Here is a 20374-nt window from a genome sequence, read left to right as displayed (position 1 = left end):
TGAAGATGATTATCAGAATACCTCTTATATTACTTGTTAAATAATTAAAATATATTTTATATTATTTATTACATCATTATTAATAATAAAATATTAACCTCTTTCATCAAATGTCCTCTAAAGATCAAAAGACTTATTCCCATCCAAGATTTGGTAAAATTTCAAATTTTTATTTGTTAATTTTAAAAAATTTAAATACTTATTTTCTTAAAATTTATTGTTAAAATTAAAAGATAAAAATATTATTTAATTAAAAAATTAAAATTTAGATAATAAGTATTTTTTTAATTTTTTAACTAGACAAAGTTTATTATCAACATATTCTCTCTCTTCTTAATAGGAGAATAACGTTTTCATTTAAAATAAATAAATAAAATTAACAAAAATATCTAAAATTTTTTAATTTTAAAAATATTTTTATTCTAAATTTTAATAATAAATTTTATAAAAAATAAATATTTAAATTTTTTAAAATTAATTGATAACCGGTAGAGTTTTCACCCAACCTTGGGGGGGGGGGGGGGGGATATTCTTTTGGCCTTAAATTAAAGGCCAAACGACTATTTCCCACCCAAGGTTTAGCGTTTTCTCAAAAGTCCCCCCTTTAACTATGGAAACACCAAACACCCACCCATGGCCGGTTAGATTTAACCAAACCCTAACGGCTGAAAATTTTATCTCCTTTTGCCCCCCTAAACTTTAAAAACTGAAATTTTCCCCCCGCCTAAGTTTTAAAAAATGGCAGTTTCACCCTAGGGTTTGGTTTTGAAATCTCCGACGACCTCTCCGGCTCCGTTGCCGACGGCCGCTCCCTCCGGAAGCAACCTCTCCTTCCGACGATCTCTTTCCTCCCATTTGGAGGTCCGATCGACGCCCGGAGACGCCGTAGGAGACGAACTTCGTCTCCTACGGCGTCTCCGGGCGTCGATCGGACCTCCAAATAGGAGGAAAGAGATCGTCGGAAGGAGAGGTTGCTTCCGGAGGGAGCGGCCGTCGGCAACGGAGCCGGAGAGGTCGTCGGAGATTTCAAAACCAAACCCTAGGGTGAAACTGCCATTTTTTAAAACTTAGGCGGGGGGAAAATTTCAGTTTTTAAAGTTTAGGGGGGCAAAATAGATTCTATTTTAGTTTATTTTTAATATTATAGCTAAAATGACGATTTTACCCCTACCACCGTTAGGGTTTGGTTAAATCTAACTGGCCATGGGTGGGTGTTTGGTGTTTCCATAGTTAAATGGGGGACTTTTGAGAAAACGCTAAACCTTGGGTGGGAAATAGTCGTTTGGCCTAAATTAAATTATAATCACGGATAAATTAATCCTCTAGAACCTTTCGGAGAGGGCAGTTGTATCTCTCTTACGACGGCGTTTTGTTTTTATTAACAATTTTATTATTAGTCAGTAAATCAAGCGCGTTCAAGTCCCGTCACTGTACTTTACCAAAAGTCAAAGCTATAAATTGACCCGTTGGATTATTTCCTTTTCCTCGCGCAAACAATAAAGCCTCATCGGCTGCTAATTTGAGCCTTACCCCCTTCTCTCTGTAGAACTTTCTGTTGCTGGTGCAGAGAGACGATTATAATTCTAGGGTTTTCACAAGATACAATTTCTCAAAATTTCTGTACGTAAAACATTAACATAAAGTAATTACGTCCTGATGTTGGTGTCAATGGTTATGCTCTTGTGCTTTCAATTCAATTTCACTTCAAACTCAAATCTTAACCTTCAATTCTAATGACTTCAACAAGTGAATGGCTCGAATTCACTCTCTCAGTTTTGTCTTACTTTGTATCCTTCTCATCCTTATCGCAAATCCTACCTTTATTCTGTGTTTGAGAAATGACGATGGATTCTCGGTAATTGAGTTTGATACCAATCTGTTTCACCAAGATTATTCTCCACCAGCCCCTCCTCCACCTCCGCCGCACGCGCCGTCAGTGTCATGCACTGATGATCTCGGTGGCATCGGCTCGCTTGATTCCACGTGTCAGATTGTCAGCGACTTGAACCTCACACGTGACGTCTACATTTCCGGGAAGGGAAATTTTGTAATCCTCCCCGGTGTCAAGTTCCATTGTCCAATCTCTGGATGTTTTATAATCCTCAACATAAGCGGTAATTTCACATTAGGCAAAGATGCTTCTATTGTGACAGGGGCTTTTGTACTCGTTGCCCGAAACGCATCGTTTTTAAACAACTCAGCTGTGAACACAACTGGTTTGGCGGGAAATCCACCACCACAGACGAGCGGGACCCCCCAGGGGATAGACGGGGCTGGTGGGGGACACGGAGGGAGAGGCGCGTGCTGCTTGGCGGACAAAACTAAGTTGCCTGAGGACGTGTGGGGCGGAGATGCGTATTCGTGGTCGTCTTTGCACAGTCCTGAAAGTTTTGGGAGTAAAGGAGGGACTACCAGCAAGGAGGTGGACTATGGTGGTGGTGGTGGTGGGCGGGTAAAGTTGGAAATTGCAGGGTTTGTGGTGGTAGACGGAAGCATTTTGGCTGATGGAGGAGATGGAGGGAACAAAGGTGGTGGTGGTTCTGGTGGCAGCATTTTTATTCAGGCTCAGAAAATGTAATTACTCTTTCTTTCATGTCATTCTTGGCTTTCTATTCATTAGCGTTTGATTATTATTCATCAGAATTTAGGATAACAACTTAATTGAGATATGATTTTGTATCTAGATTATCTTTTTTTTTAAAGATATGGAGAGGCTTTGAACTTGGGAATCTGAACAATATGGGATGTGGAGTGTGGAAAACGAAATGTAAATAAATTGATATGACTGTTCTCTTAGTTTGACTTGTAGTTAATGTGGGTGTTGGGCATTCATTATCCTGGTATGAGTGTCTGTAAGCTAGTTTAGATGACCAAGCTTGGTGGAAATGATGTGATCAGTGATCTTTAAAATCAATCCTAAAAGCTGTTTTCAGTTTGCTTTTTCTTTTTTGATAATCATATATGGTTATGCGTCTGTCAAGTGCTGACTGATGATTATTCGATGAGTCCAAGATCTTATTTGTTGTTTATCAAAATAAAGAAAATGAGGCTGAAGTGCCAAGTACGCAGTTTCATTGAACATTTAACTACTGGCTTCAACTCTTAGATAGAGAGAGAATAAATTGATTTTGTTGATGAATGAACCTTTAAGTTCATAATAAAACTATGTATACACATTTTTAGTACATAAATATGTATATATATAAATGTATCATTATGTTATTAGGTGATTTTGAATTAATAATAAAGTAATATCCAATCACATGATGACATATCTATGTGTGTACATATTTGTGTACACATAACATTGATTTTAAGTTCAAAAGTACTTTTTGGTAAGTCCACTAGTTGGAGCTGAAGATATGGATAAAACAATTGGAATTTGTTAAAAAGTCAAATCTTGTTTGCTAAAGATTTAAGTGGCAGCAATTAATAGGTTACTATTTAAGGGAAACTGATAAAGGGAGGGACTTGTTTTATAAATTTTTAATTATATTTGTTCCTGTTCATACTTTCTATTTAGGTAATTAATTTAAGAACAGGAGATAAAAAGTGGAATTACATTTTGTGCAATTTTATTACCAGAATATCTTGATGACGATAATGAATGCAAAATTGAAGCACAGTTGTTATTGTATCTGTGTGATGGGGAAATAAAATGCAATAACGAAGTGGAGCAGGAGACGACTTTTTACTGGGGAAAAGTGAGTTTGCTTTTATGCTGTGATCTCATTGATATAATCCAATTCAATAAGTCATAGTGACTGTAGAAACTGGTAATTTTTTATAGTAATGAAGATTTAACTCTTAGACCTGTTCAATAAGTTTAATAATTTGTTTGCTCTGTTATGTTTTCTTGCCTTGTTCTACTACCAAAGAATATGATTTTAGCTTTTGGTAGGCTATATTGTTTATAACTTGTACAATGCATAATTTGCTTCTCAAAATTATTTATCTTCTTCTAAGTCTGTAAACCTGAAGGAGTCAGTGCACATGTGGCCTGAAACAAACATGTATGAAATCAAAGTTTAGATTTCATCTTATAGAGCTTGAATGTTCCTCTTTGGTGTTAAATTCCTTGCTCAACTCAATAACGTTCAGATATTACCTTATTCTTTTAAGGCAACCAAATTGTGCTTGAAGGTGAACCAAAGATTTCCTCTTCTTTCTTAATCGATGAGGAACCATGATCAAAAGAAATTGAAATGTCTTAAATCAATAAATTAAGATGTGGAGATTGTGTGAGACTACATAGTATGGAATGAAGTTTCTGATTTTTGTCATCAGTAACCATATCGATAATGGTTTTTATGTACTAAGGTTTAAGATATGTCTAAAATTTTATTATTATTATTCCCAATATATAGTGAGAAGTAATTGATTTTGTTTCACTTAAATCACCCTAAGCAATTTTTACTTATCACAAAAAATAGGTATTAATATTCTCATTATTTTCTTTGAAGAGCAGGACAGGAAGTGGTGTGATAAGGGCCTGTGGTGGTAACGGTTTTGCGGGTGGTGGCGGTGGAAGAGTTTCAGTTGATGTTTTCAGCAGACATGATGAACCAACAATTTTTGTTCATGGTGAGACTTAAAATTTCTATTGTTGTGGCTACTCTTGCTTTCCCTTCCTAATTAAATCGTAGTGAGAAAGTTATTTGTCACCCATAGTTTAACACTGCTGATTGTTGTTGCTAATATCTAATTATCTAAGTATGATTATTATTTTTTATTAAAATATTCTCTTCTTATAAGAATTTTTCTTTCAGTTTATATCAATGTAGTTGTATTAAATATTTGACAATGTTTGCATTTTTATAAAAAATTAGTTTTCTAGAAGTCATTGCAAGACTTTTGCATGTCTCCCTTGAAAGTTCGTGCTTCAATGTTGTTGTTTCTTTCTTTATCTGTTTTTGGAGCACTTATACACTCGTTCATTGATTGACTTAATTTATGTTGCTGATAATTATTTTTTAGGGATTGATCACTTGCTGGTAATCAGATGGTTGTGAACATTATTGGTGCTACCCTTTTGTTCTGTTTTAGTTGTCAGTTGTGCAAATTTTGTGCTATAGAAGCCTTATACACTACCATTTTTGCAGGTGGAAATAGTTTTGGCTGTCCAGAAAATGCAGGTGCTGCTGGGACTTTGTATGATGCTGTTCCTCGGACCTTGACTGTTAGTAATCACAATATGACAACAGATACAGAGACACTTCTTCTAGAGTTTCCTAACCAACCCATGTGGACTAATGTTTTTGTCCGAAATCATGCCAGGGCTACTGTTCCCCTGCTTTGGAGTCGTGTCCAGGTTAGTGGGATTTAATTCTTAATGTATGCTGACTGCAATGTTTTACCATTGTTTGATTGTTTCTTTTTAGGTTTTATTCCTCTTTTTTCATTTGCCTATTTTAGTTGTTTTTCCTAGGTTCTTTTTTTTCCTTTTTCTTTTTTATGCTTGGGAGTTTGGTAGTGGGTGGGCCCACTTCCTCTACCCTTTTTGCCATTTTAAATTGATGTGATCTTGTGGGAAGTTTCTCATGAAGGAAATTAATGGAGTATGAATCATTGAGCGTTTGTGTGGTTCTGTATGGTTTGTCTAATTTTACATGTTGCACCAAATAATGCTCCTTTTCAAGTGTGATTATATGTTAATATTTACATGAATTTTTGGGGTATTTATTATAACTTCTTTTTGCTACTTGATCATTGTATGAACCTTGATTGCTTGTTGACCAGTTTTTATAACTAACTTTTAGGGTATCAGAGTTGCAATATTTGCTACATGATCATGTCGTGTTGATGCTATTTCTTGGTCTTCTTTTGGTTGTCAATTCTATTAGAGTTTTGGAGACAACATATTAAACAGATTACTACCCTTAATCAAATTTCTCTGATATTTTTTAACTTAAAATATCATAGAGTTCTGGAGTATTCTTTCTATAGTTATGTTATCTAATTCAGTCATCTGTTTTGATGCTGTCTATAGGTCCAAGGTCAGATAAGCCTTTTGTGTGGTGGAGTGTTGAGCTTTGGGCTAGCTCATTATGCTTCGTCAGAGTTTGAATTACTGGCAGAAGAGTTGTTAATGAGTGACTCTATACTCAAGGTGAGTGGCAACTGTGCATCTTATGGTGTGCTCCTCGCTTCATCATGTGAAATTCTTGAACATCTAGATGCACTTATTCTGGTCAGAATGTTCTTTTTTAAAAAATTATATATGCACTTAAACACACACACACACACATGTTGGAATATATGTCCCACATTTGGAAGAAAAATAAAAAATGAAAGGGTATATAATGTAATGGGTATCCAAGTTAGATTCACTTGAGTCATTTTAACAATTGGAACCCAAAACATATTAACAAAGCCCATAATTAATAAAGATGTTAATTCACTCTCAAAGTTTAAAGAACCTAATAATTCTAACATGGTATCAAAGAATCTTGATCAAAAACCTGTTTGAGCATGGTGGATTGAGCTCAAAGAAGCCAGATCTTGGGTTAAAGCCCAAGTGGAAGTGGACTTATGGGCTTGTCAAGAAAAGAAAGGGGGAGTGTTGTAATATATAAGTCTCACATTGGGAAGGGGAGAAAAAAAGAAAGGGTGTATGATGTAATGGGTATCAAAGTTAGATTGATTTTAGTCATTTTAACAATTGGAACCAAAATATATTAGAAAAGCCCATAATTAATAAAGATGTTGATCTATACTCCAAGTTGAAAGGGTTCAGTATTTCTAACTATATATACACACACCCTTGAAAGTAGAAAATCTCAATGTGTGTACACCTCCTTATGCTTATTTGTAACTTTACTCCTTATATCTCTTCCACTTCAATTTTGTATATTAAGGTTCACATATTTGTATATCTTTTGTCTATGTTTGAGAGCTTCTATTTTACTTGAGTATGTATTTCAACCTTTATTATTTTGAATTTAAAATAGGCACTTCCTTAAATCTCTATTTGTTCTTGTAATTTGACAATTCTTATAGGCGTTTTCCCTATTTTCTTATTGCTATTTTTGAATCATAATTTACTCTTTTCAAGAGGATGGCTTCTTATATGAATGGTTGTTGTTACTCTTTGGACATAGCTGAAATAATTCTAACCAATTTGCTGTTCCTACATACTTTTCATTTTTTTTTTTGTTTTTTCTGCATTTTGAGCTTGCAAACTAGTTCTGCCTTGTGAGATGCTTCTTTATATATAGACCTGGTTTCTTACTCTGTTTTGGTCTGCTGTACGACCATTGTTCTTGGTATATTTCAGGTTTATGGAGGTCTACGCATGTCAGTAAAAATATTCCTGATGTGGAATTCTAAAATGCTTATAGATGGTGGTGGAGATGCAATGGTTGCAACTTCCTTGCTTGAGGCTAGTAACCTAGTTGTTCTAAAGGTATATGATCTATCATGTATTTGCCAGTGTTGTGCAAGATTGGAAGCACTCATGTTTGACACAGCATCATTTTTTCTTTGAAACAGGAATCTTCTGTCATACATTCAAATGCTAATTTGGGAGTTCATGGACAAGGTTTTTTAAATTTATCAGGATCAGGGGATTGTATTGAAGCACAACGTCTGGTTCTATCACTATTCTATGGTATTCATGTAAGAAACTGTTCTTTATTTGATTATAATTGACTAATTGTTTAAGGAACTTGGTAGGTGACTCTTAAACCTTTTTTGTTTTATTGGCTGGAAGGACATGAAAATTTGATAGTATTTTATAACTTGCATTAGCTTCATGGATGTTTTGATGCACAATACTTTTAATACTCTTCTTTGTGTTTTGTTATTAATTATCCTTTATGGTATGGTATGGGATATGTAACTTGTGGATTGTTATTTTTTCTTTGTAGCATCGGGACCCATTTATAACCAGATATATTGTAACATTTTGTAATGTGTTATATTTAGAATGGTTACAGGTTAGCCATTACATTTTATATCATGGGAAATTAGCAGCAGCATATTAAGTTATGCTGAATTATCTGGTCTTGGCATGGCGTTTCTTTGTCCGTTTTATATTTTTGGGGCTTTTGCTTAAAGCTTCTTCTCCATTTCTGGGTATTTGGAATCCCCTTTTTTAGGTTGTTTTACTCCATAAAATTTTACCATCTTCTGGTTAAGCATGTGGCCTTGTATATTCTATGACTTGTAATTTTTTATTTATTTGAATTGTTGCAGAGGTGCTGCTGAAATGTTTGTTCTTTTTAATAACAAGGAATATTATTAATGAATATTGTTTGTGGACTTTTATGAGTAATTGTAACTATATGTTTATTCATTGTATTTACAAAGTTTATATTTCTTTCCATAAATGACTGTTAAGTGAATTAGTCATTTTCTGCATGCAGATTGGACCTGGATCTGTTTTGCGGGGTCCCTTGCAGAATGCAACAACTGATGCTGTGTATGCTTGGCAGTTGTATAATTTTTTATTTTAATATCTGATTTGCTTCATGTTTATATTAAACCAGTTTTTTGTTTTGTTATATTTGTAGCACACCGAGGCTGTATTGTGAACTCCAAGATTGCCCTATTGAACTAATTCATCCCCCTGAAGACTGCAATGTGAATTCTTCTCTGTCTTTTACTCTTCAGGTGTTCTTTAAATGTATTTTCTGCAATTAGAAAAGTTAGAGATTTTTATTTGTTTTTCGAATTTATATAACATTTGCATTGGTTTACTTCTGCAGATCTGTCGAGTTGAGGATATCAGTGTTGAAGGCCTTGTAGAAGGATCAGTTGTTCATTTCCACAGGGCAAGAACAATATCTGTCTGGTCCTTAGGAACTATAAGTGCATCTGGGATGGGTAAGCTTATTTTTCTTACTTGTCCGTATATTTTTGTCCAGTCTTCTTGCTGCTTTCATTTCTTTCCTTCAAGTCCAAAATGGATTATTACTGTTTGTGTGAAATATTGTATTTTAGTATAGAAACTAAGATGCAACCATTCCACATTCTTGTAATGCACTCCGTATGGAGAATGTTGCTGCCTTACAAAGAGGGGAGAAGGCCAAATTTCTTTTAAGATGTATTGTTTTAGCTAATTCTTAAGTGATTTAACTTGAAGAAGTAATCAGTTTTTTGTTGAGAAAAAGGAGAAGGTGGCAAATTGTGGGGTAGAGTTCTTTATCTTCCTTTGAGCTTTGGTGGTATATCAAGATTTATCTTTTTTTTTTTTTGAATTTAATTGAGAAGGCGTTCTGTGTTGATTTTTATAGAAATTGGTTCCCTTGGTTTTTTGAATTCTTTGTGAAGTGGTCCACAGATGTTCTTTATATAATTATATGTTATGAAGTTTGCATTTTCTCATATTTTTTGGTTATGCAGGCTGCACTGGTGGTGTGGGTAGAGGTAATGTTCTGAGCAATGGTATTGGCAGTGGTGGTGGACATGGTGGTAAAGGTGGCTCTGGATGCTTCAATGATACCTGTGTTGAAGGAGGTATTTCTTATGGAAATGTTGATTTACCCTGTGAACTTGGAAGTGGAAGTGGAAGTGACAGCTCAGATGGTTTTACTGCTGGTGGTGGTATTATAGGTATATTTGCTGTTAATTCACTGACCAGATGCACTTGAAACTCTTGTGAATATTAAGTTCAAGTCTCATTGCCCTGTTGTGTTTGTAACTGCTGAAAGAATATTGCTGTGTATGCTGCTAGTGGTTGGGCGCTCTTAGATTGACCCTTGGTGTGGTGCATGTTTTCCTTTTACCTGGGGCTGGGATAAAATATTTTTCTTTCCATTCTTTGAATTTAGATGTTAGCATTATGGTAAATTAACTTTTGTGTCTAGAATACTGGTTTGTTTGACTTGTTATACAGTATCTGAGCTGGTAGTTGTAGTTTTAATCCTTATTTATTTTTGCTTATTCTCATTCATTCTGTGTCTGAGCAGTAATGGGTTCCTTTGAGCACCCCTTATCTAGTTTGTCCATAGAAGGCTCAGTTACAGCTGATGGAGAAACTTTTGGACAATCATTCATGAAGCAAAAGTATGCACTTAGAGCAAGTTCAAGCGGAAGTCCTGGTGGTGGTTCAGGTGGAACTATACTTCTTTTTTTGCGTATGTTGGATGTTGGTGAGGCTGCTACTCTTTCAAGTGTTGGTGGGTATGGCAGTTCCAGGGGAAGTGGTGGAGGAGGTGGTGGGAGGATTCACTTTCATTGGTCAGACATTCCAACAGGTGATGTATACCAGCCTATTGCAAGTGTGAGAGGAAGCATCCACACCAGGTTTGTATTTAGCTAATTTGTTCAAGTTATATATTTTGTATGATAATGCTTATATATCTTGGGGGTTTATCTATGCCTGGGAGAAGGTTTTTGAAATCTTGTGAAATTTGATCATTCAATTGGTTGTCTGTAATTTATACTTTGGAGTATCATAAACCTGTAGTCTGCCATTTTTCCCATTTCTTCCATGAGCATTTGTAGCTATACTTTCTTCTGTCTTGATATATGTTAGTCCTCCTTTAACCTTTTGGAACTTTGTGATATATGTTAGTCCTCCTTTAACCTTTTGGAACTTTGTGAGAGGTTGCATAAATATGACTTGGAAGCCCTATATTCATGCATTCACTTGTTTGCTTTTCTTCCATCATTCTCTCTGAGATCAGAAGATATATAGTCATTGTGATGGAGGGGATAAAGAATAACATAAATAATAGAGAAGTCAAGATATGGAGACAGAAAGAAGTTGGATGAAAAATCAGATAGAGAAGAATTAAGATAGGAAAATCAAGAGACAGAAGGATGGAGAAGAGATGGACGATAATAGATTAGAGAGACAACAATAAAAGGAAAGAAACCAGATGAATTAAAGGAGTAGGAAAGATAAACAGTAGGGTGAGAATCAAAAGTTTATTCCATAACAATAAACCAAGCCTGAAAACAATTATGAAAGAATCCTTTATATATAGGCTTTAAAAACTAAATACAAATCCTAAAAAGACATTGATAAAGGAAATCCCAATTAAAATTAAACTATAAGACCACTAAATGAAAGACTAAACAAGCTAAAGCACTTGATCTGAAAGATAGACTGATAAGGACTAAATTATCTTCTGTTAATCCTATTCTTCCTACATAATGTATTACCCTTGAGAGTTCTTTTGCAACTGGACAAGTATTGTGTTCTTCTATTTGTAGCAGCAGAACCAATGAACTGACACACACATGTCAGACATCGTACACACTTGTAGAGAAAGACATGTCTGGTGCATTGCAATATGTTAGCAAATAACTTAGGTGATTTACTAAGGAATAACTAAAAGCTATACCATGTTGTACTGATTTGTGTTGCTCAGTTTTTTTCTACTGATCAAGTGGACAGCAGTCCCACATGTTAATGTAATTTTTATTGCTTCATTTTCTTTTTTCAAAAAAAGAAAGTTGTTGAATAGAAAGAGAGGGAGATAGTTAAAATATACAAAATTTATATTGTGCACAGAAATGGTACATGTGGTGGACTATATGTGTGAACACCCAAAAATCCCAAGTTGAATGAACAAGTTGTGTGTTCTACTGTAGTCTAAACTGCTCTGGTATTAGCATGCTGGAAGCTTTGTACTTGCTTTTTCCTCAGTTGTTCTTTGAATAATTTTGCGAGAATACTTGCATATTGCATCCTCTTTGAGTCATTTGCATAAGACATCTCTAAGATTATTTTGGAGGCCTTTTCTGAGTGCAGATCTCTGAACTATGACCATTTTCAATGATTTTGAAGTTTTTGAGATTGGATTATGTTCTATTTCATATAAGATGGAACAAGTCTTACATGACAATCATGTGTTGATGCTTGTCAAAGTGATTCTCAGTTGTTTCTTAATTATCTCTTTTTTCTTTTAGATGAGAAGTCCTAATTTCCCTCTTTTAGCAATACAATTTACAGGTTTTTTATATAAATTATAAACATCAAAAGTTTTCAGTCATAGTTGCAATATAATGTTTCCCATTGATGTTCCTATGTGATGTTACTGTTTTCCAATCATGTTGATTGTGTCTATCATTATTATAGGGGTGGCTTGGGTGGACACGATGGTGGTGATGGAGAAAATGGAACTGTGACTGGGAAAGCTTGCCCAAAAGGGCTTTATGGGATATATTGTGAGGTGATTTTGCAATTTATGACATTCTGATTTTTGTGTTCTAAATATGTAATATGCCTTGATGCTTTATGTTTGATTTTTTTATCGAGACATTTATTTAAGAGATTTCTGGCAAATTTTCAAGTTGCATTTAATCAATAAATTTTCTATGTATGATGGTTGGTTGTATTTCTTTAATATTGTCCAGGTGGTACTTATGAGAAAGATTCTGAGTTTCTAAACTGTGTTGTTGGTACTTTTTAGGAATGTCCTGTTGGCACTTACAAGAATGTTACTGGATCTGATAAATCTCTTTGTCATCACTGTCCTGCTGATGAGCTTCCCCATCGTGCAGTTTATATTGCCTTTAGAGGTATTTTTCAATGGTGCCTCATTGTGCTCCATGTTTTAAAACCAGTATGGTAAAATTATGCTACTAATTTTTTAATTCTACTATAATTTAATGTTGGATTGATAATTAATCTTCAGAACCTTTGTTTTTCTGTGCTAATAGGTGGTATTGCTGAAACACCTTGTCCTTACGAATGCATTTCGGACAGATATCACATGCCACACTGTTATACGGCCCTTGAGGAATTGATTTACACCTTTGGGGGGCCTTGGTTATTCTGCCTTCTACTTTTAGGTCTCCTTATCCTCTTGGCGCTGGTGCTTAGTGTTGCTCGAATGAAATTTGTTGGGGTTGATGAATTACCAGGCCCAGCTCCCACTCAAGATGGCTCTCAGATAAATAACTCCTTTCCTTTTCTGGAATCACTGAATGAGGTCTCTTTTTTATTGTTATTATTATTATTATTTTTTGCTGGCTTACGATTATGTCTTGCTAGAATCTAGCTTTTAGTTCTGTCTCTATCGATGGACAGATACTCCCCTCTCTTTTTGTTCCTTGGTTGTTAGTTTTTTAATTGGAGGTGAAGAATGTATGGTTGCTTTTCCAGGTTTTGGAGACGAACAGAGCTGAGGAGTCCCACAGTCATGTGCATAGAATGTACTTTTTGGGTCCTAATACTTTCAGTGAACCTTGGTACCTCCCTCATACACCCCCAGAGCAAATAAAAGAGATTGTGTGAGTCAAATATTACTCTATAGTTTGTCAATTATTTTTATGATGATGGTCTTAAATTCTATAAAGCTTAATGAGATATATATTTGTTCCTAGGGGGATAATTGTTTTCGAGTATGGTTGAAGTTTATTGACAGGATTTGTCTTTTTCCATTGTATAAATGACTTTGTAGATATGAGAGTGCATTCAACACATTTGTGGATGAGATAAATGCTATTGCTGCTTATCATTGGTGGGAGGGTGCAGTGTACAGCATTCTTTCTATTCTTGCATATCCCTTTGCATGGTCCTGGCAACAATGGCGCAGGAGGGTGAAACTGCAACGATTACGTGAATTTGTTCGATCAGAATATGACCATGCTTGCTTACGTTCATGCCGTTCGCGAGCTCTCTATGAAGGGCTTAAGGTATGTTTCTACTGATCTAGTTTTGTAATTAGTTAGACTGTTGTGACTAGAATTGACCTATGAAGTTGTGGGTTACCGTACCATTTGGCATTGATTTATATTCCCCTGAATTCTTAAACCTGCAATGTGTTCAAAGTATAATTTATAGTCTTGATGTATTGCACATTTTTGTTTTTCTTTCTTATTAGCAGTTTTTTTTCTTTGTCTGTAGGTAGCTGCTACTTCTGATTTAATGCTAGCATATTTAGACTTCTTCCTTGGTGGAGATGAAAAGAGATCAGATCTTCCTCCTCGCCTCCATCAAAGATGTCCGATTTCAGTGATATTTGGTGGTGATGGAAGTTACATGGCTCCTTTCTCACTTCAAAGTGATAATATTCTTACCAGCTTGATGAGCCAGGTTTGTTAACTGTGTATCCTTTGTCAATAATTGTTCATGATTTCTAAGAAAAGAGATTCTTCTTAAACAATCATCTTTACTTATGGTAAGTCCTCTTTTTAAATTCTTTATGTTTATTTAAATTGCAGGCCATCCCACCAACCACTTGGTATAGACTGGTGGCTGGTTTAAATGCACAATTGCGCTTAGTTTGTCATGGAAGGTTAAGAGTAACATTTCGACCTGTCCTAAGGTGGCTTAGAACTCATGCCAATCCTACTTTGAGAGCCCATGGTGTACGTGTTGATCTTGCTTGGTTTCAGGCTACAACTTGTGGTTATTGCCAGTATGGACTTTTGGTGTATGCTATGGAAGAAGGCTCTGACGCTGCTCCTGTTGAATGTATTGAAGTAGGAGGAACTGAGCAAAAGTTACGTAATTGTTTAATCTGTTTCTTATACTGTCATTTTAGTGTACAAGCAACTAGGATTTAAATTCTAGGTATTGTGTTGGTGGATTTGTAACATTTAGGTACTTGGTATGATTAGTTATAAATCTATAAGAGCACATTAACTTGTTTACTTTTGGGGATATAATAATGCATATTTAGGTTGAACATTGGCATATCATTAGTTAGACACATTCATATACCATTATAATGATAACTTGCAGGATATAGGAAGATTAACAAGTTTGCCATGAAAAAAATCACTTCTTTGTATATGAATGCTTGCACCTATATATAAAAGCATTAATCCGGTGCTTGGTGATGTGAAATTTGACTTGTTTCCTTTTGCATTTGGTGTAAACTTGACAGTGTAAAGAGCATACGAGGAGAAAATCCTTCTGGTCTTCTGAGAGATGATATGCTTTTAAGCCAAGCCCAAAGAAACTGTGAAAGTTATAAGAAGCAAAAAAGGGGTTACGGAGGGATTATAGATACTAACAGCTTACATATACTTGAAGAAAAGAGAGACTTATTTTACTTTCTCTCTTTTATTGTTCATAATACTAAACCTGTTGGCCACCAGGTCTCACATGCTTTTGATACTAGCCAATTGTTCCATCTTTACTATAAATTTAAGTCTCTCTCTCTCTAATAAAATTTTTTTCTTACTTGCAGGACCTTGTTGGTTTAGTGATCTCAATGCTACTTCTAGGAGATTTTAGCTTAGTGTTGCTTACGTTGCTTCAGTTGTATTCAATTTCTTTGGTGGATGTTTTTCTTGTTTTGTTTATCTTACCTCTCGGCATTCTTCTTCCTTTCCCTGCTGGAATCAATGCTTTGTTCAGTCATGGACCAAGGCGTTCCATAGGTCTAGCTCGTGTTTATGCTTTGTGGAACATTACGTCCTTCATTAATGTGGTAAGTCACTTGTCTTAGCATTGGAACTTATTTTCTTGTTGACATGAGATCTTTAATTCTTCACTGGAGTGTCTTATCAGGATGATTGGTTTGGGTACAAGAACAATGATATATGCTCCTCTTTGGTTTCTGAGAAACACTTTTAAAAATAACTGAATTGTGTTACTACGTATTATTACTTTGTGCCAATGCCCATATGGTTCACCTCCATTAAACAGCCTGAAGTTTCCATCCTTCCATGATCCAAGAACTCTCTTTTATGTTACCCTGCTACCATTTGTCATGTTACCACTGTTACAATCAGCTAAACAAAAATGTTATCTTCATTATTTCAATAGAAACATCATAACTACCAACACTCATTATTTATAAAAATTATGAGTTTTAGTAGACACATTTGTGTTCCCTATCTCAAAAATGTCAAGAATTACATATTCCGGAGTGGACTGTGAAAATCTCTTGTGCTGGGGTTCAAATTTTTAGGTTTACAAATCTTCTTTTCAGCTTTTTCCTTTTTCTCTCAGTTAATGGTTTATATGTTTATCTTTATTTTTGAATTTATAAAATTGTTGTTCAATTGACTTGTGATCCGATCCCAGGGCATTGCTTTCCTTTGTGGATATGTTCACTATAACAGTCAATCATCTCCAAATAAAAGACCTTGGAACTTTCAGCCATGGAATATTAACATGTGAGACGATTCTGTCATATTGATTCAAAATCTGTAACACTCTGTAATGTTGTTGCCTATTGATTCCTTGTTGGTTGTTGGTGCAGGGATGAAAGTGAATGGTGGATTTTTCCAGCTGGTCTGATTTTGTGTAAAATGCTCCAATCGCAGCTTATTAATTGGCATGTTGCCAATTTGGAGATTCAAGATCGATCATTGTACAGTAGCGATTTCAACCTCTTCTGGCAGTCATGACGATATGCTTTGACAAGATATGTTCCACTTTTAACATCCTTTTTCGTTCGATTTCCATTGGTCTTTTTTGGTATGTTCTTTGAGAGTAGTAAGTGAGTGGCTGACACAGGCAAGTAGAAATAGAAAAAGGGAAATAGAGGATTGAAAAAAAAGATTGATGAAGGTATAAATAGAGGCAGGCATTCATTAGGGATGCTCAAAGTTGTTTTTTCTTTACCATTCTGTTAAAAATTCACTGTCAATATCAAAAGAGGGCATACTTATGTTTCAGGGAATTCATGTTGTCTGCATGCCTATATGATTCTTATGCATTCTTCCACACCCTGCCTTGGTCTCTGTATCTTTTCTTAATCCAAATGTGTGTTTTAGTTTTTTTTATCTGTTTGATTTTCAAGTTGTTATCATTGTGAATATGTTGAATCCGGAATTTACAGAGATTCTTTTTCGCTCTCAACTACTTCGTGACCCATCTTGGATTCTGTTTCAAACACATGTAATACTATTAGAGATGGTACTTTGGCTCTCCAAATCGGGTCTTTGGCTCATTCCTCCTCGAATGAGGAGGAGATTCTTCGATGAGAATGGAGATAAAGACAACTAAAATCTATGCAATCGAAGATAAGGATAAATATATCTTTAAGTTATCCTCTCTCTAGTTTGTTTTCTCCTATACTTATCTTTTAAACTTTTAAATAATAAATTATTTATAAAAATTATGAATTATTATAAATATATTTTAATATTTAATAAATATTTCATTATTATTGTAGTTGGAATGAAAAAGAAAAGATTAGAAAAATTTTATCCATGGGAACAAAGAGGAGAAGAAGAGAAATTTATCTTATGGAAAAGAGATGACGATTTTCTGTTATCTCTGTATTGAAGATAGAATCGGATGAAGAAAAGTTTTACTTGCGAGATTGAAAACGAGGATTAGAGTGTTATCCATAAATACCATCACTTCTTGAATGGATGATTGCTAAATTTGACATTTGTTATTTCTTCTCTTAATAAATGACACTATGTTACTTATTTCTATGGTGAAAAATAAGTTTGTGGATAGTAGGGTTAGACTCGAACTGAGTTTGTTTGAACTCGAACTTGAACTCGATTTGAACGAGTCTAAAAACGAGTCAACCCTAATCAAGCTTGATTAAGTTCGAGCTCAAGCTATTCATAAGATTTTTCAATTAAAAATTTTGATATAAAATGATATCGTTTTGATCAATATATATTAAAATGACGTTGTTTTAATAACAAAAAATGAATCGAATTGAATTCAAATCGAGTTCAAATTTGATTTTCACAAACTCGAGCTTAGTTATATGTGAATCGAACTGAGCTTAAAAAGGTTTATTTGGGTTAAAATTCCTTTCGTTTTAAGAACGCATACTAAATGACAAATCTTCCAAAGATACTTTGATCATTATTGAAATTTGATCTGCTCAATGTGTTCTCAAAATATTTTTTTTCTGAAGGATTGTGGCTCAAGGTGTCTCTAATTGAAAGCTTCTGTCATTGAAGAGTGGCTGCCTTGGGGGTTAAATTTCTTGTACAAAATCATAAAAAAATAATAAATAGAATAAGAGATTAGCGATGGAAAACAAGAACCTCATCTACCAATTTTTTACAGGGAAACGTTATCACGTAAATGATACCCAAAACATCACCGTTTTGTAAGGGAAAAAAAAGGGCCCGTCTACAACAGAAGAACAATAAAAGGAACGCCATTCCAAAAGAAATTTTAGCCTCCGCTGCTACCAAGGTGTTCCACTTAAGATTTAGTGCCTTTATACCTTGCCAGTACTGCACAGAACAGCAAAACCAAACCATGTAAAACACTAAAATTGGGCAGAAAGAAGTTAATGGCTCTTCAGCAAGCTATAAAAACAGAATCCTGTTAGTTAAACTGATAGGATGGCAGGCATCATCATACACAAAACAATTACCCAGCTCCAACATCTTAAGAAAATAATTAGAATAAACTTTCTTAGGTGACTATTGACATCCACAAGCAAAGACCTTATGCTGTTATGCACATGCAAATCCTCTTTAATTCAATGTGTCACAGTGGGGAATAAAGGCTTTGAAAAAAGGGGAAAAAAAATGTTTTGAGGGAGGAAAAACAGTTCAGCTTTGAAGTGTTACCAAACTTTCATAGCTGTTTGGGAAGACCACACTCGTTATAGAATTGGGACCAACTTTCTTTGATGAAATTCTAAATATTTTCAGCATGTCGCAAGGTAAAAAGGTCATTGTCTTGTTAATTGGAAAAATATTGGAATCAATAGTTTCTAGTATGATGGAGTTGCCACAAGAGATTTAAGAAAAAAAAGCAAAAAAAGAGTTTACCCGAACAGCTCTACTCTTTGTTCAAGACTCTAGGAACTTTGATATACGGCTCCTCATAGCTTGGAATGGCAGCTATCATGGCTTCCCTGTACAGGAAATTTTGATATTGGTCAACATATGAGGTGTGTCCAGCAGGAAGCTTATAAAAATTAAAAAAACATCTCACCTGTTCTCAAATGTTTCAGGAGAATCTTCACGCAAGTTTTCAGTTTCATTATCTGTGAATTTGACAGAGAATTGTAACAACATATTAGAACTACATAAGTTCGAAAGTGTCACCAACAAAGCCAGCCCTTCACAGTCTCACCCCTTTTTCATGAAACTGAGATCGCAAACAAAAAAAATCTAATGACAAATTTATTAGTTGTGGATAGTTTCCTAATAAGAAATTAGTAAGTCATCATCCTATCTATGGTGTACAAGCATGGTCACAGGTTCTCAGTTATGAAGTTACACAAAAGTTCCAGGCTAGTGCCATTATCAGCTAGATTTACTTGACTTCCTCCTTGCAGAGATATATTTTCATGAAACCATCTCGAATATGCTAAAATTTTGCAAAGAGATCCTAAGGACCATACCATTTTCTATATTGACTTAGGGCAGAAAGATTGGATGATCATACAAGTTTCAACTAGAATCTGTTCTAGGATGATTACCCATGGGTATAATCTTCCATACAATCGGTACATCACTAACAAATAACTTAGAATACTAATCAATAAAACTATGTGCACCCATTTTTTAGTACCCAATTGGATACCCAAATAATACGTGATTATGTGATTAAATAATTTTGAATTATGGATAAAGTAACACTTCTAGATACCCAATTAGGTACTCAAAACTAGGTGCATATAGCATTGCTCAATACTAATTTAACCAGAGACACAGCAAAAAATTCAATTTAGAACCCCCATACAAAAAGAAACAATTGCTGGAACAAACCAGAATTGTATTCAAATTTTATATAAAAATTAGATAATATATCTTTATTCTTAAAAAAAAGCATTGCCAAATCTAGGTAAATATTTTCCATCTTAACAGTTATATAACTTTTGATGCAAACATGATCCGGTATTTGCTTCCAAGACATGTAAAGCAAGAGAGAGTTGATAACGTTTTGAAAAATAACAAAATACAACAGCGAAAATAATAATAATAAGAAGAAACCTGCTCTGACAGCAGGATCGACACTGTTGAGATCAACAGCTTGAAGTTGTCCAAACCTGCCATTGAAATAGTCCAATTTAAAATTTGGGATTATCGCCTTCACAGCCAAGAGATGAAAGATTTAAACTTGAAACAAATGTCTGATATAAAAACTGTAAGCAGGAATGTATGTAGGTACCAGTCTATGACTTGTCGAATTTTAGGGGCAAATTCGTCGACCTAAAAACGAGAAGCAGAAATGAGAAGCGAGAGGAGAAAGAGATGAAGAAGAGTCACAGTGCAGAAGATGAAAACCTCCTGAGGACAAAGAGAGATTCGAGCGGTTTCAGCCAAACGAGGAACATCAGGTGGTTCGAGAGAGGAGCTTGCGGCGGTTGTAGTTGAGAATTTTCTGAGTTTGGGTGTTTCTGAAGACCAACTACCGATTCTTGTACAATTGAAAACGAAATGGTTATGCTTTGGTGGCGCTAAGCATTTGAGCAAAAGGAAACCCCTGCTTCCCATTTCCTTTGTCTGGGATTGTCGAGATCAACATGAACAATTCTTATCCATCTCCATTTATCCTAACGGCTTTCTTTTCTCAGGGGCC

The 20374-nt window shown here is 34.9% G+C and overlaps 2 protein-coding genes across 4 annotated transcripts; one reads left to right on the top strand and one right to left on the bottom strand.

Annotated features, from left to right (window-relative positions):
* The first annotated feature begins 1497 nt into the window (after positions 1-1497).
* LOC123200112 lies at positions 1498-16582 on the top strand. Of its 3 annotated transcripts, XM_044615242.1 has the most exons (23): positions 2440-2574; positions 3586-3704; positions 4469-4584; positions 5103-5311; positions 5990-6109; positions 7277-7405; positions 7492-7617; positions 8367-8422; positions 8514-8613; positions 8709-8826; positions 9346-9555; positions 9912-10248; positions 12032-12125; positions 12366-12474; positions 12616-12887; positions 13061-13188; positions 13359-13593; positions 13805-13993; positions 14122-14402; positions 14790-15003; positions 15096-15338; positions 15938-16029; positions 16116-16582. In XM_044615242.1, exons 4-23 carry the CDS (start codon positions 5195-5197, stop codon positions 16261-16263), a joined length of 3318 nt encoding a protein of 1105 aa, XP_044471177.1. In that variant the 5' UTR covers positions 2440-2574; positions 3586-3704; positions 4469-4584; positions 5103-5194; the 3' UTR covers positions 16264-16582. The 3 variants fall into 3 exon arrangements, with proteins under 3 accessions (XP_044471176.1, XP_044471175.1, XP_044471177.1); XM_044615241.1 differs by lacking the exon at positions 3586-3704 and having other exon boundaries at positions 1498-2574; positions 8514-8583; XM_044615240.1 differs by lacking the exon at positions 3586-3704 and having other exon boundaries at positions 1498-2574.
* Positions 16583-17853: 1271 nt separating this feature from the next.
* On the bottom strand, positions 17854-20333 carry LOC123200111 (glutamyl-tRNA(Gln) amidotransferase subunit C, chloroplastic/mitochondrial). Its single transcript, XM_044615237.1, has 6 exons — positions 20080-20333; positions 19964-20004; positions 19786-19841; positions 18782-18833; positions 18616-18701; positions 17854-18069 (listed from the first exon to the last, which is right to left on the bottom strand). Exons 1-5 carry the CDS (start codon positions 20287-20289, stop codon positions 18626-18628), a joined length of 435 nt encoding a protein of 144 aa, XP_044471172.1. The 5' UTR covers positions 20290-20333; the 3' UTR covers positions 17854-18069; positions 18616-18625.
* Positions 20334-20374: the final 41 nt, after the last annotated feature.

Source organism: Mangifera indica, chromosome 17 (assembly GCF_011075055.1).
Source record: "Mangifera indica cultivar Alphonso chromosome 17, CATAS_Mindica_2.1, whole genome shotgun sequence".
Lineage (NCBI taxonomy): Eukaryota > Viridiplantae > Streptophyta > Magnoliopsida > Sapindales > Anacardiaceae > Mangifera > Mangifera indica.
Note: the sequence above shows the minus strand (reverse complement) of the source record. Positions and strands in the feature narration are given on the sequence as shown.

Coding starts and splice junctions, on each gene's coding strand:
- LOC123200112 (XM_044615240.1), top strand. CDS start 1,751: ATGGCTCGAATTCACTCTCTCAGTTTTGTCTTACTTTGTATCCTTCTC. Junction 8,423..8,513: donor AATGCAACAACTGATGCTGT/GTATGCTTGGCA, acceptor TTATATTTGTAG/CACACCGAGGCTGTATTGTG. Junction 14,403..14,789: donor GTAGGAGGAACTGAGCAAAA/GTTACGTAATTG, acceptor TAAACTTGACAG/TGTAAAGAGCATACGAGGAG.
- LOC123200111 (XM_044615237.1), bottom strand. CDS start 20,289: ATGGGAAGCAGGGGTTTCCTTTTGCTCAAATGCTTAGCGCCACCAAAG. Junction 20,005..20,079: donor TCTCTCTTTGTCCTCAGGAG/GTTTTCATCTTC, acceptor TCTCGTTTTTAG/GTCGACGAATTTGCCCCTAA. Junction 18,834..19,785: donor CGATCCTGCTGTCAGAGCAG/GTTTCTTCTTAT, acceptor TCAAATTCACAG/ATAATGAAACTGAAAACTTG.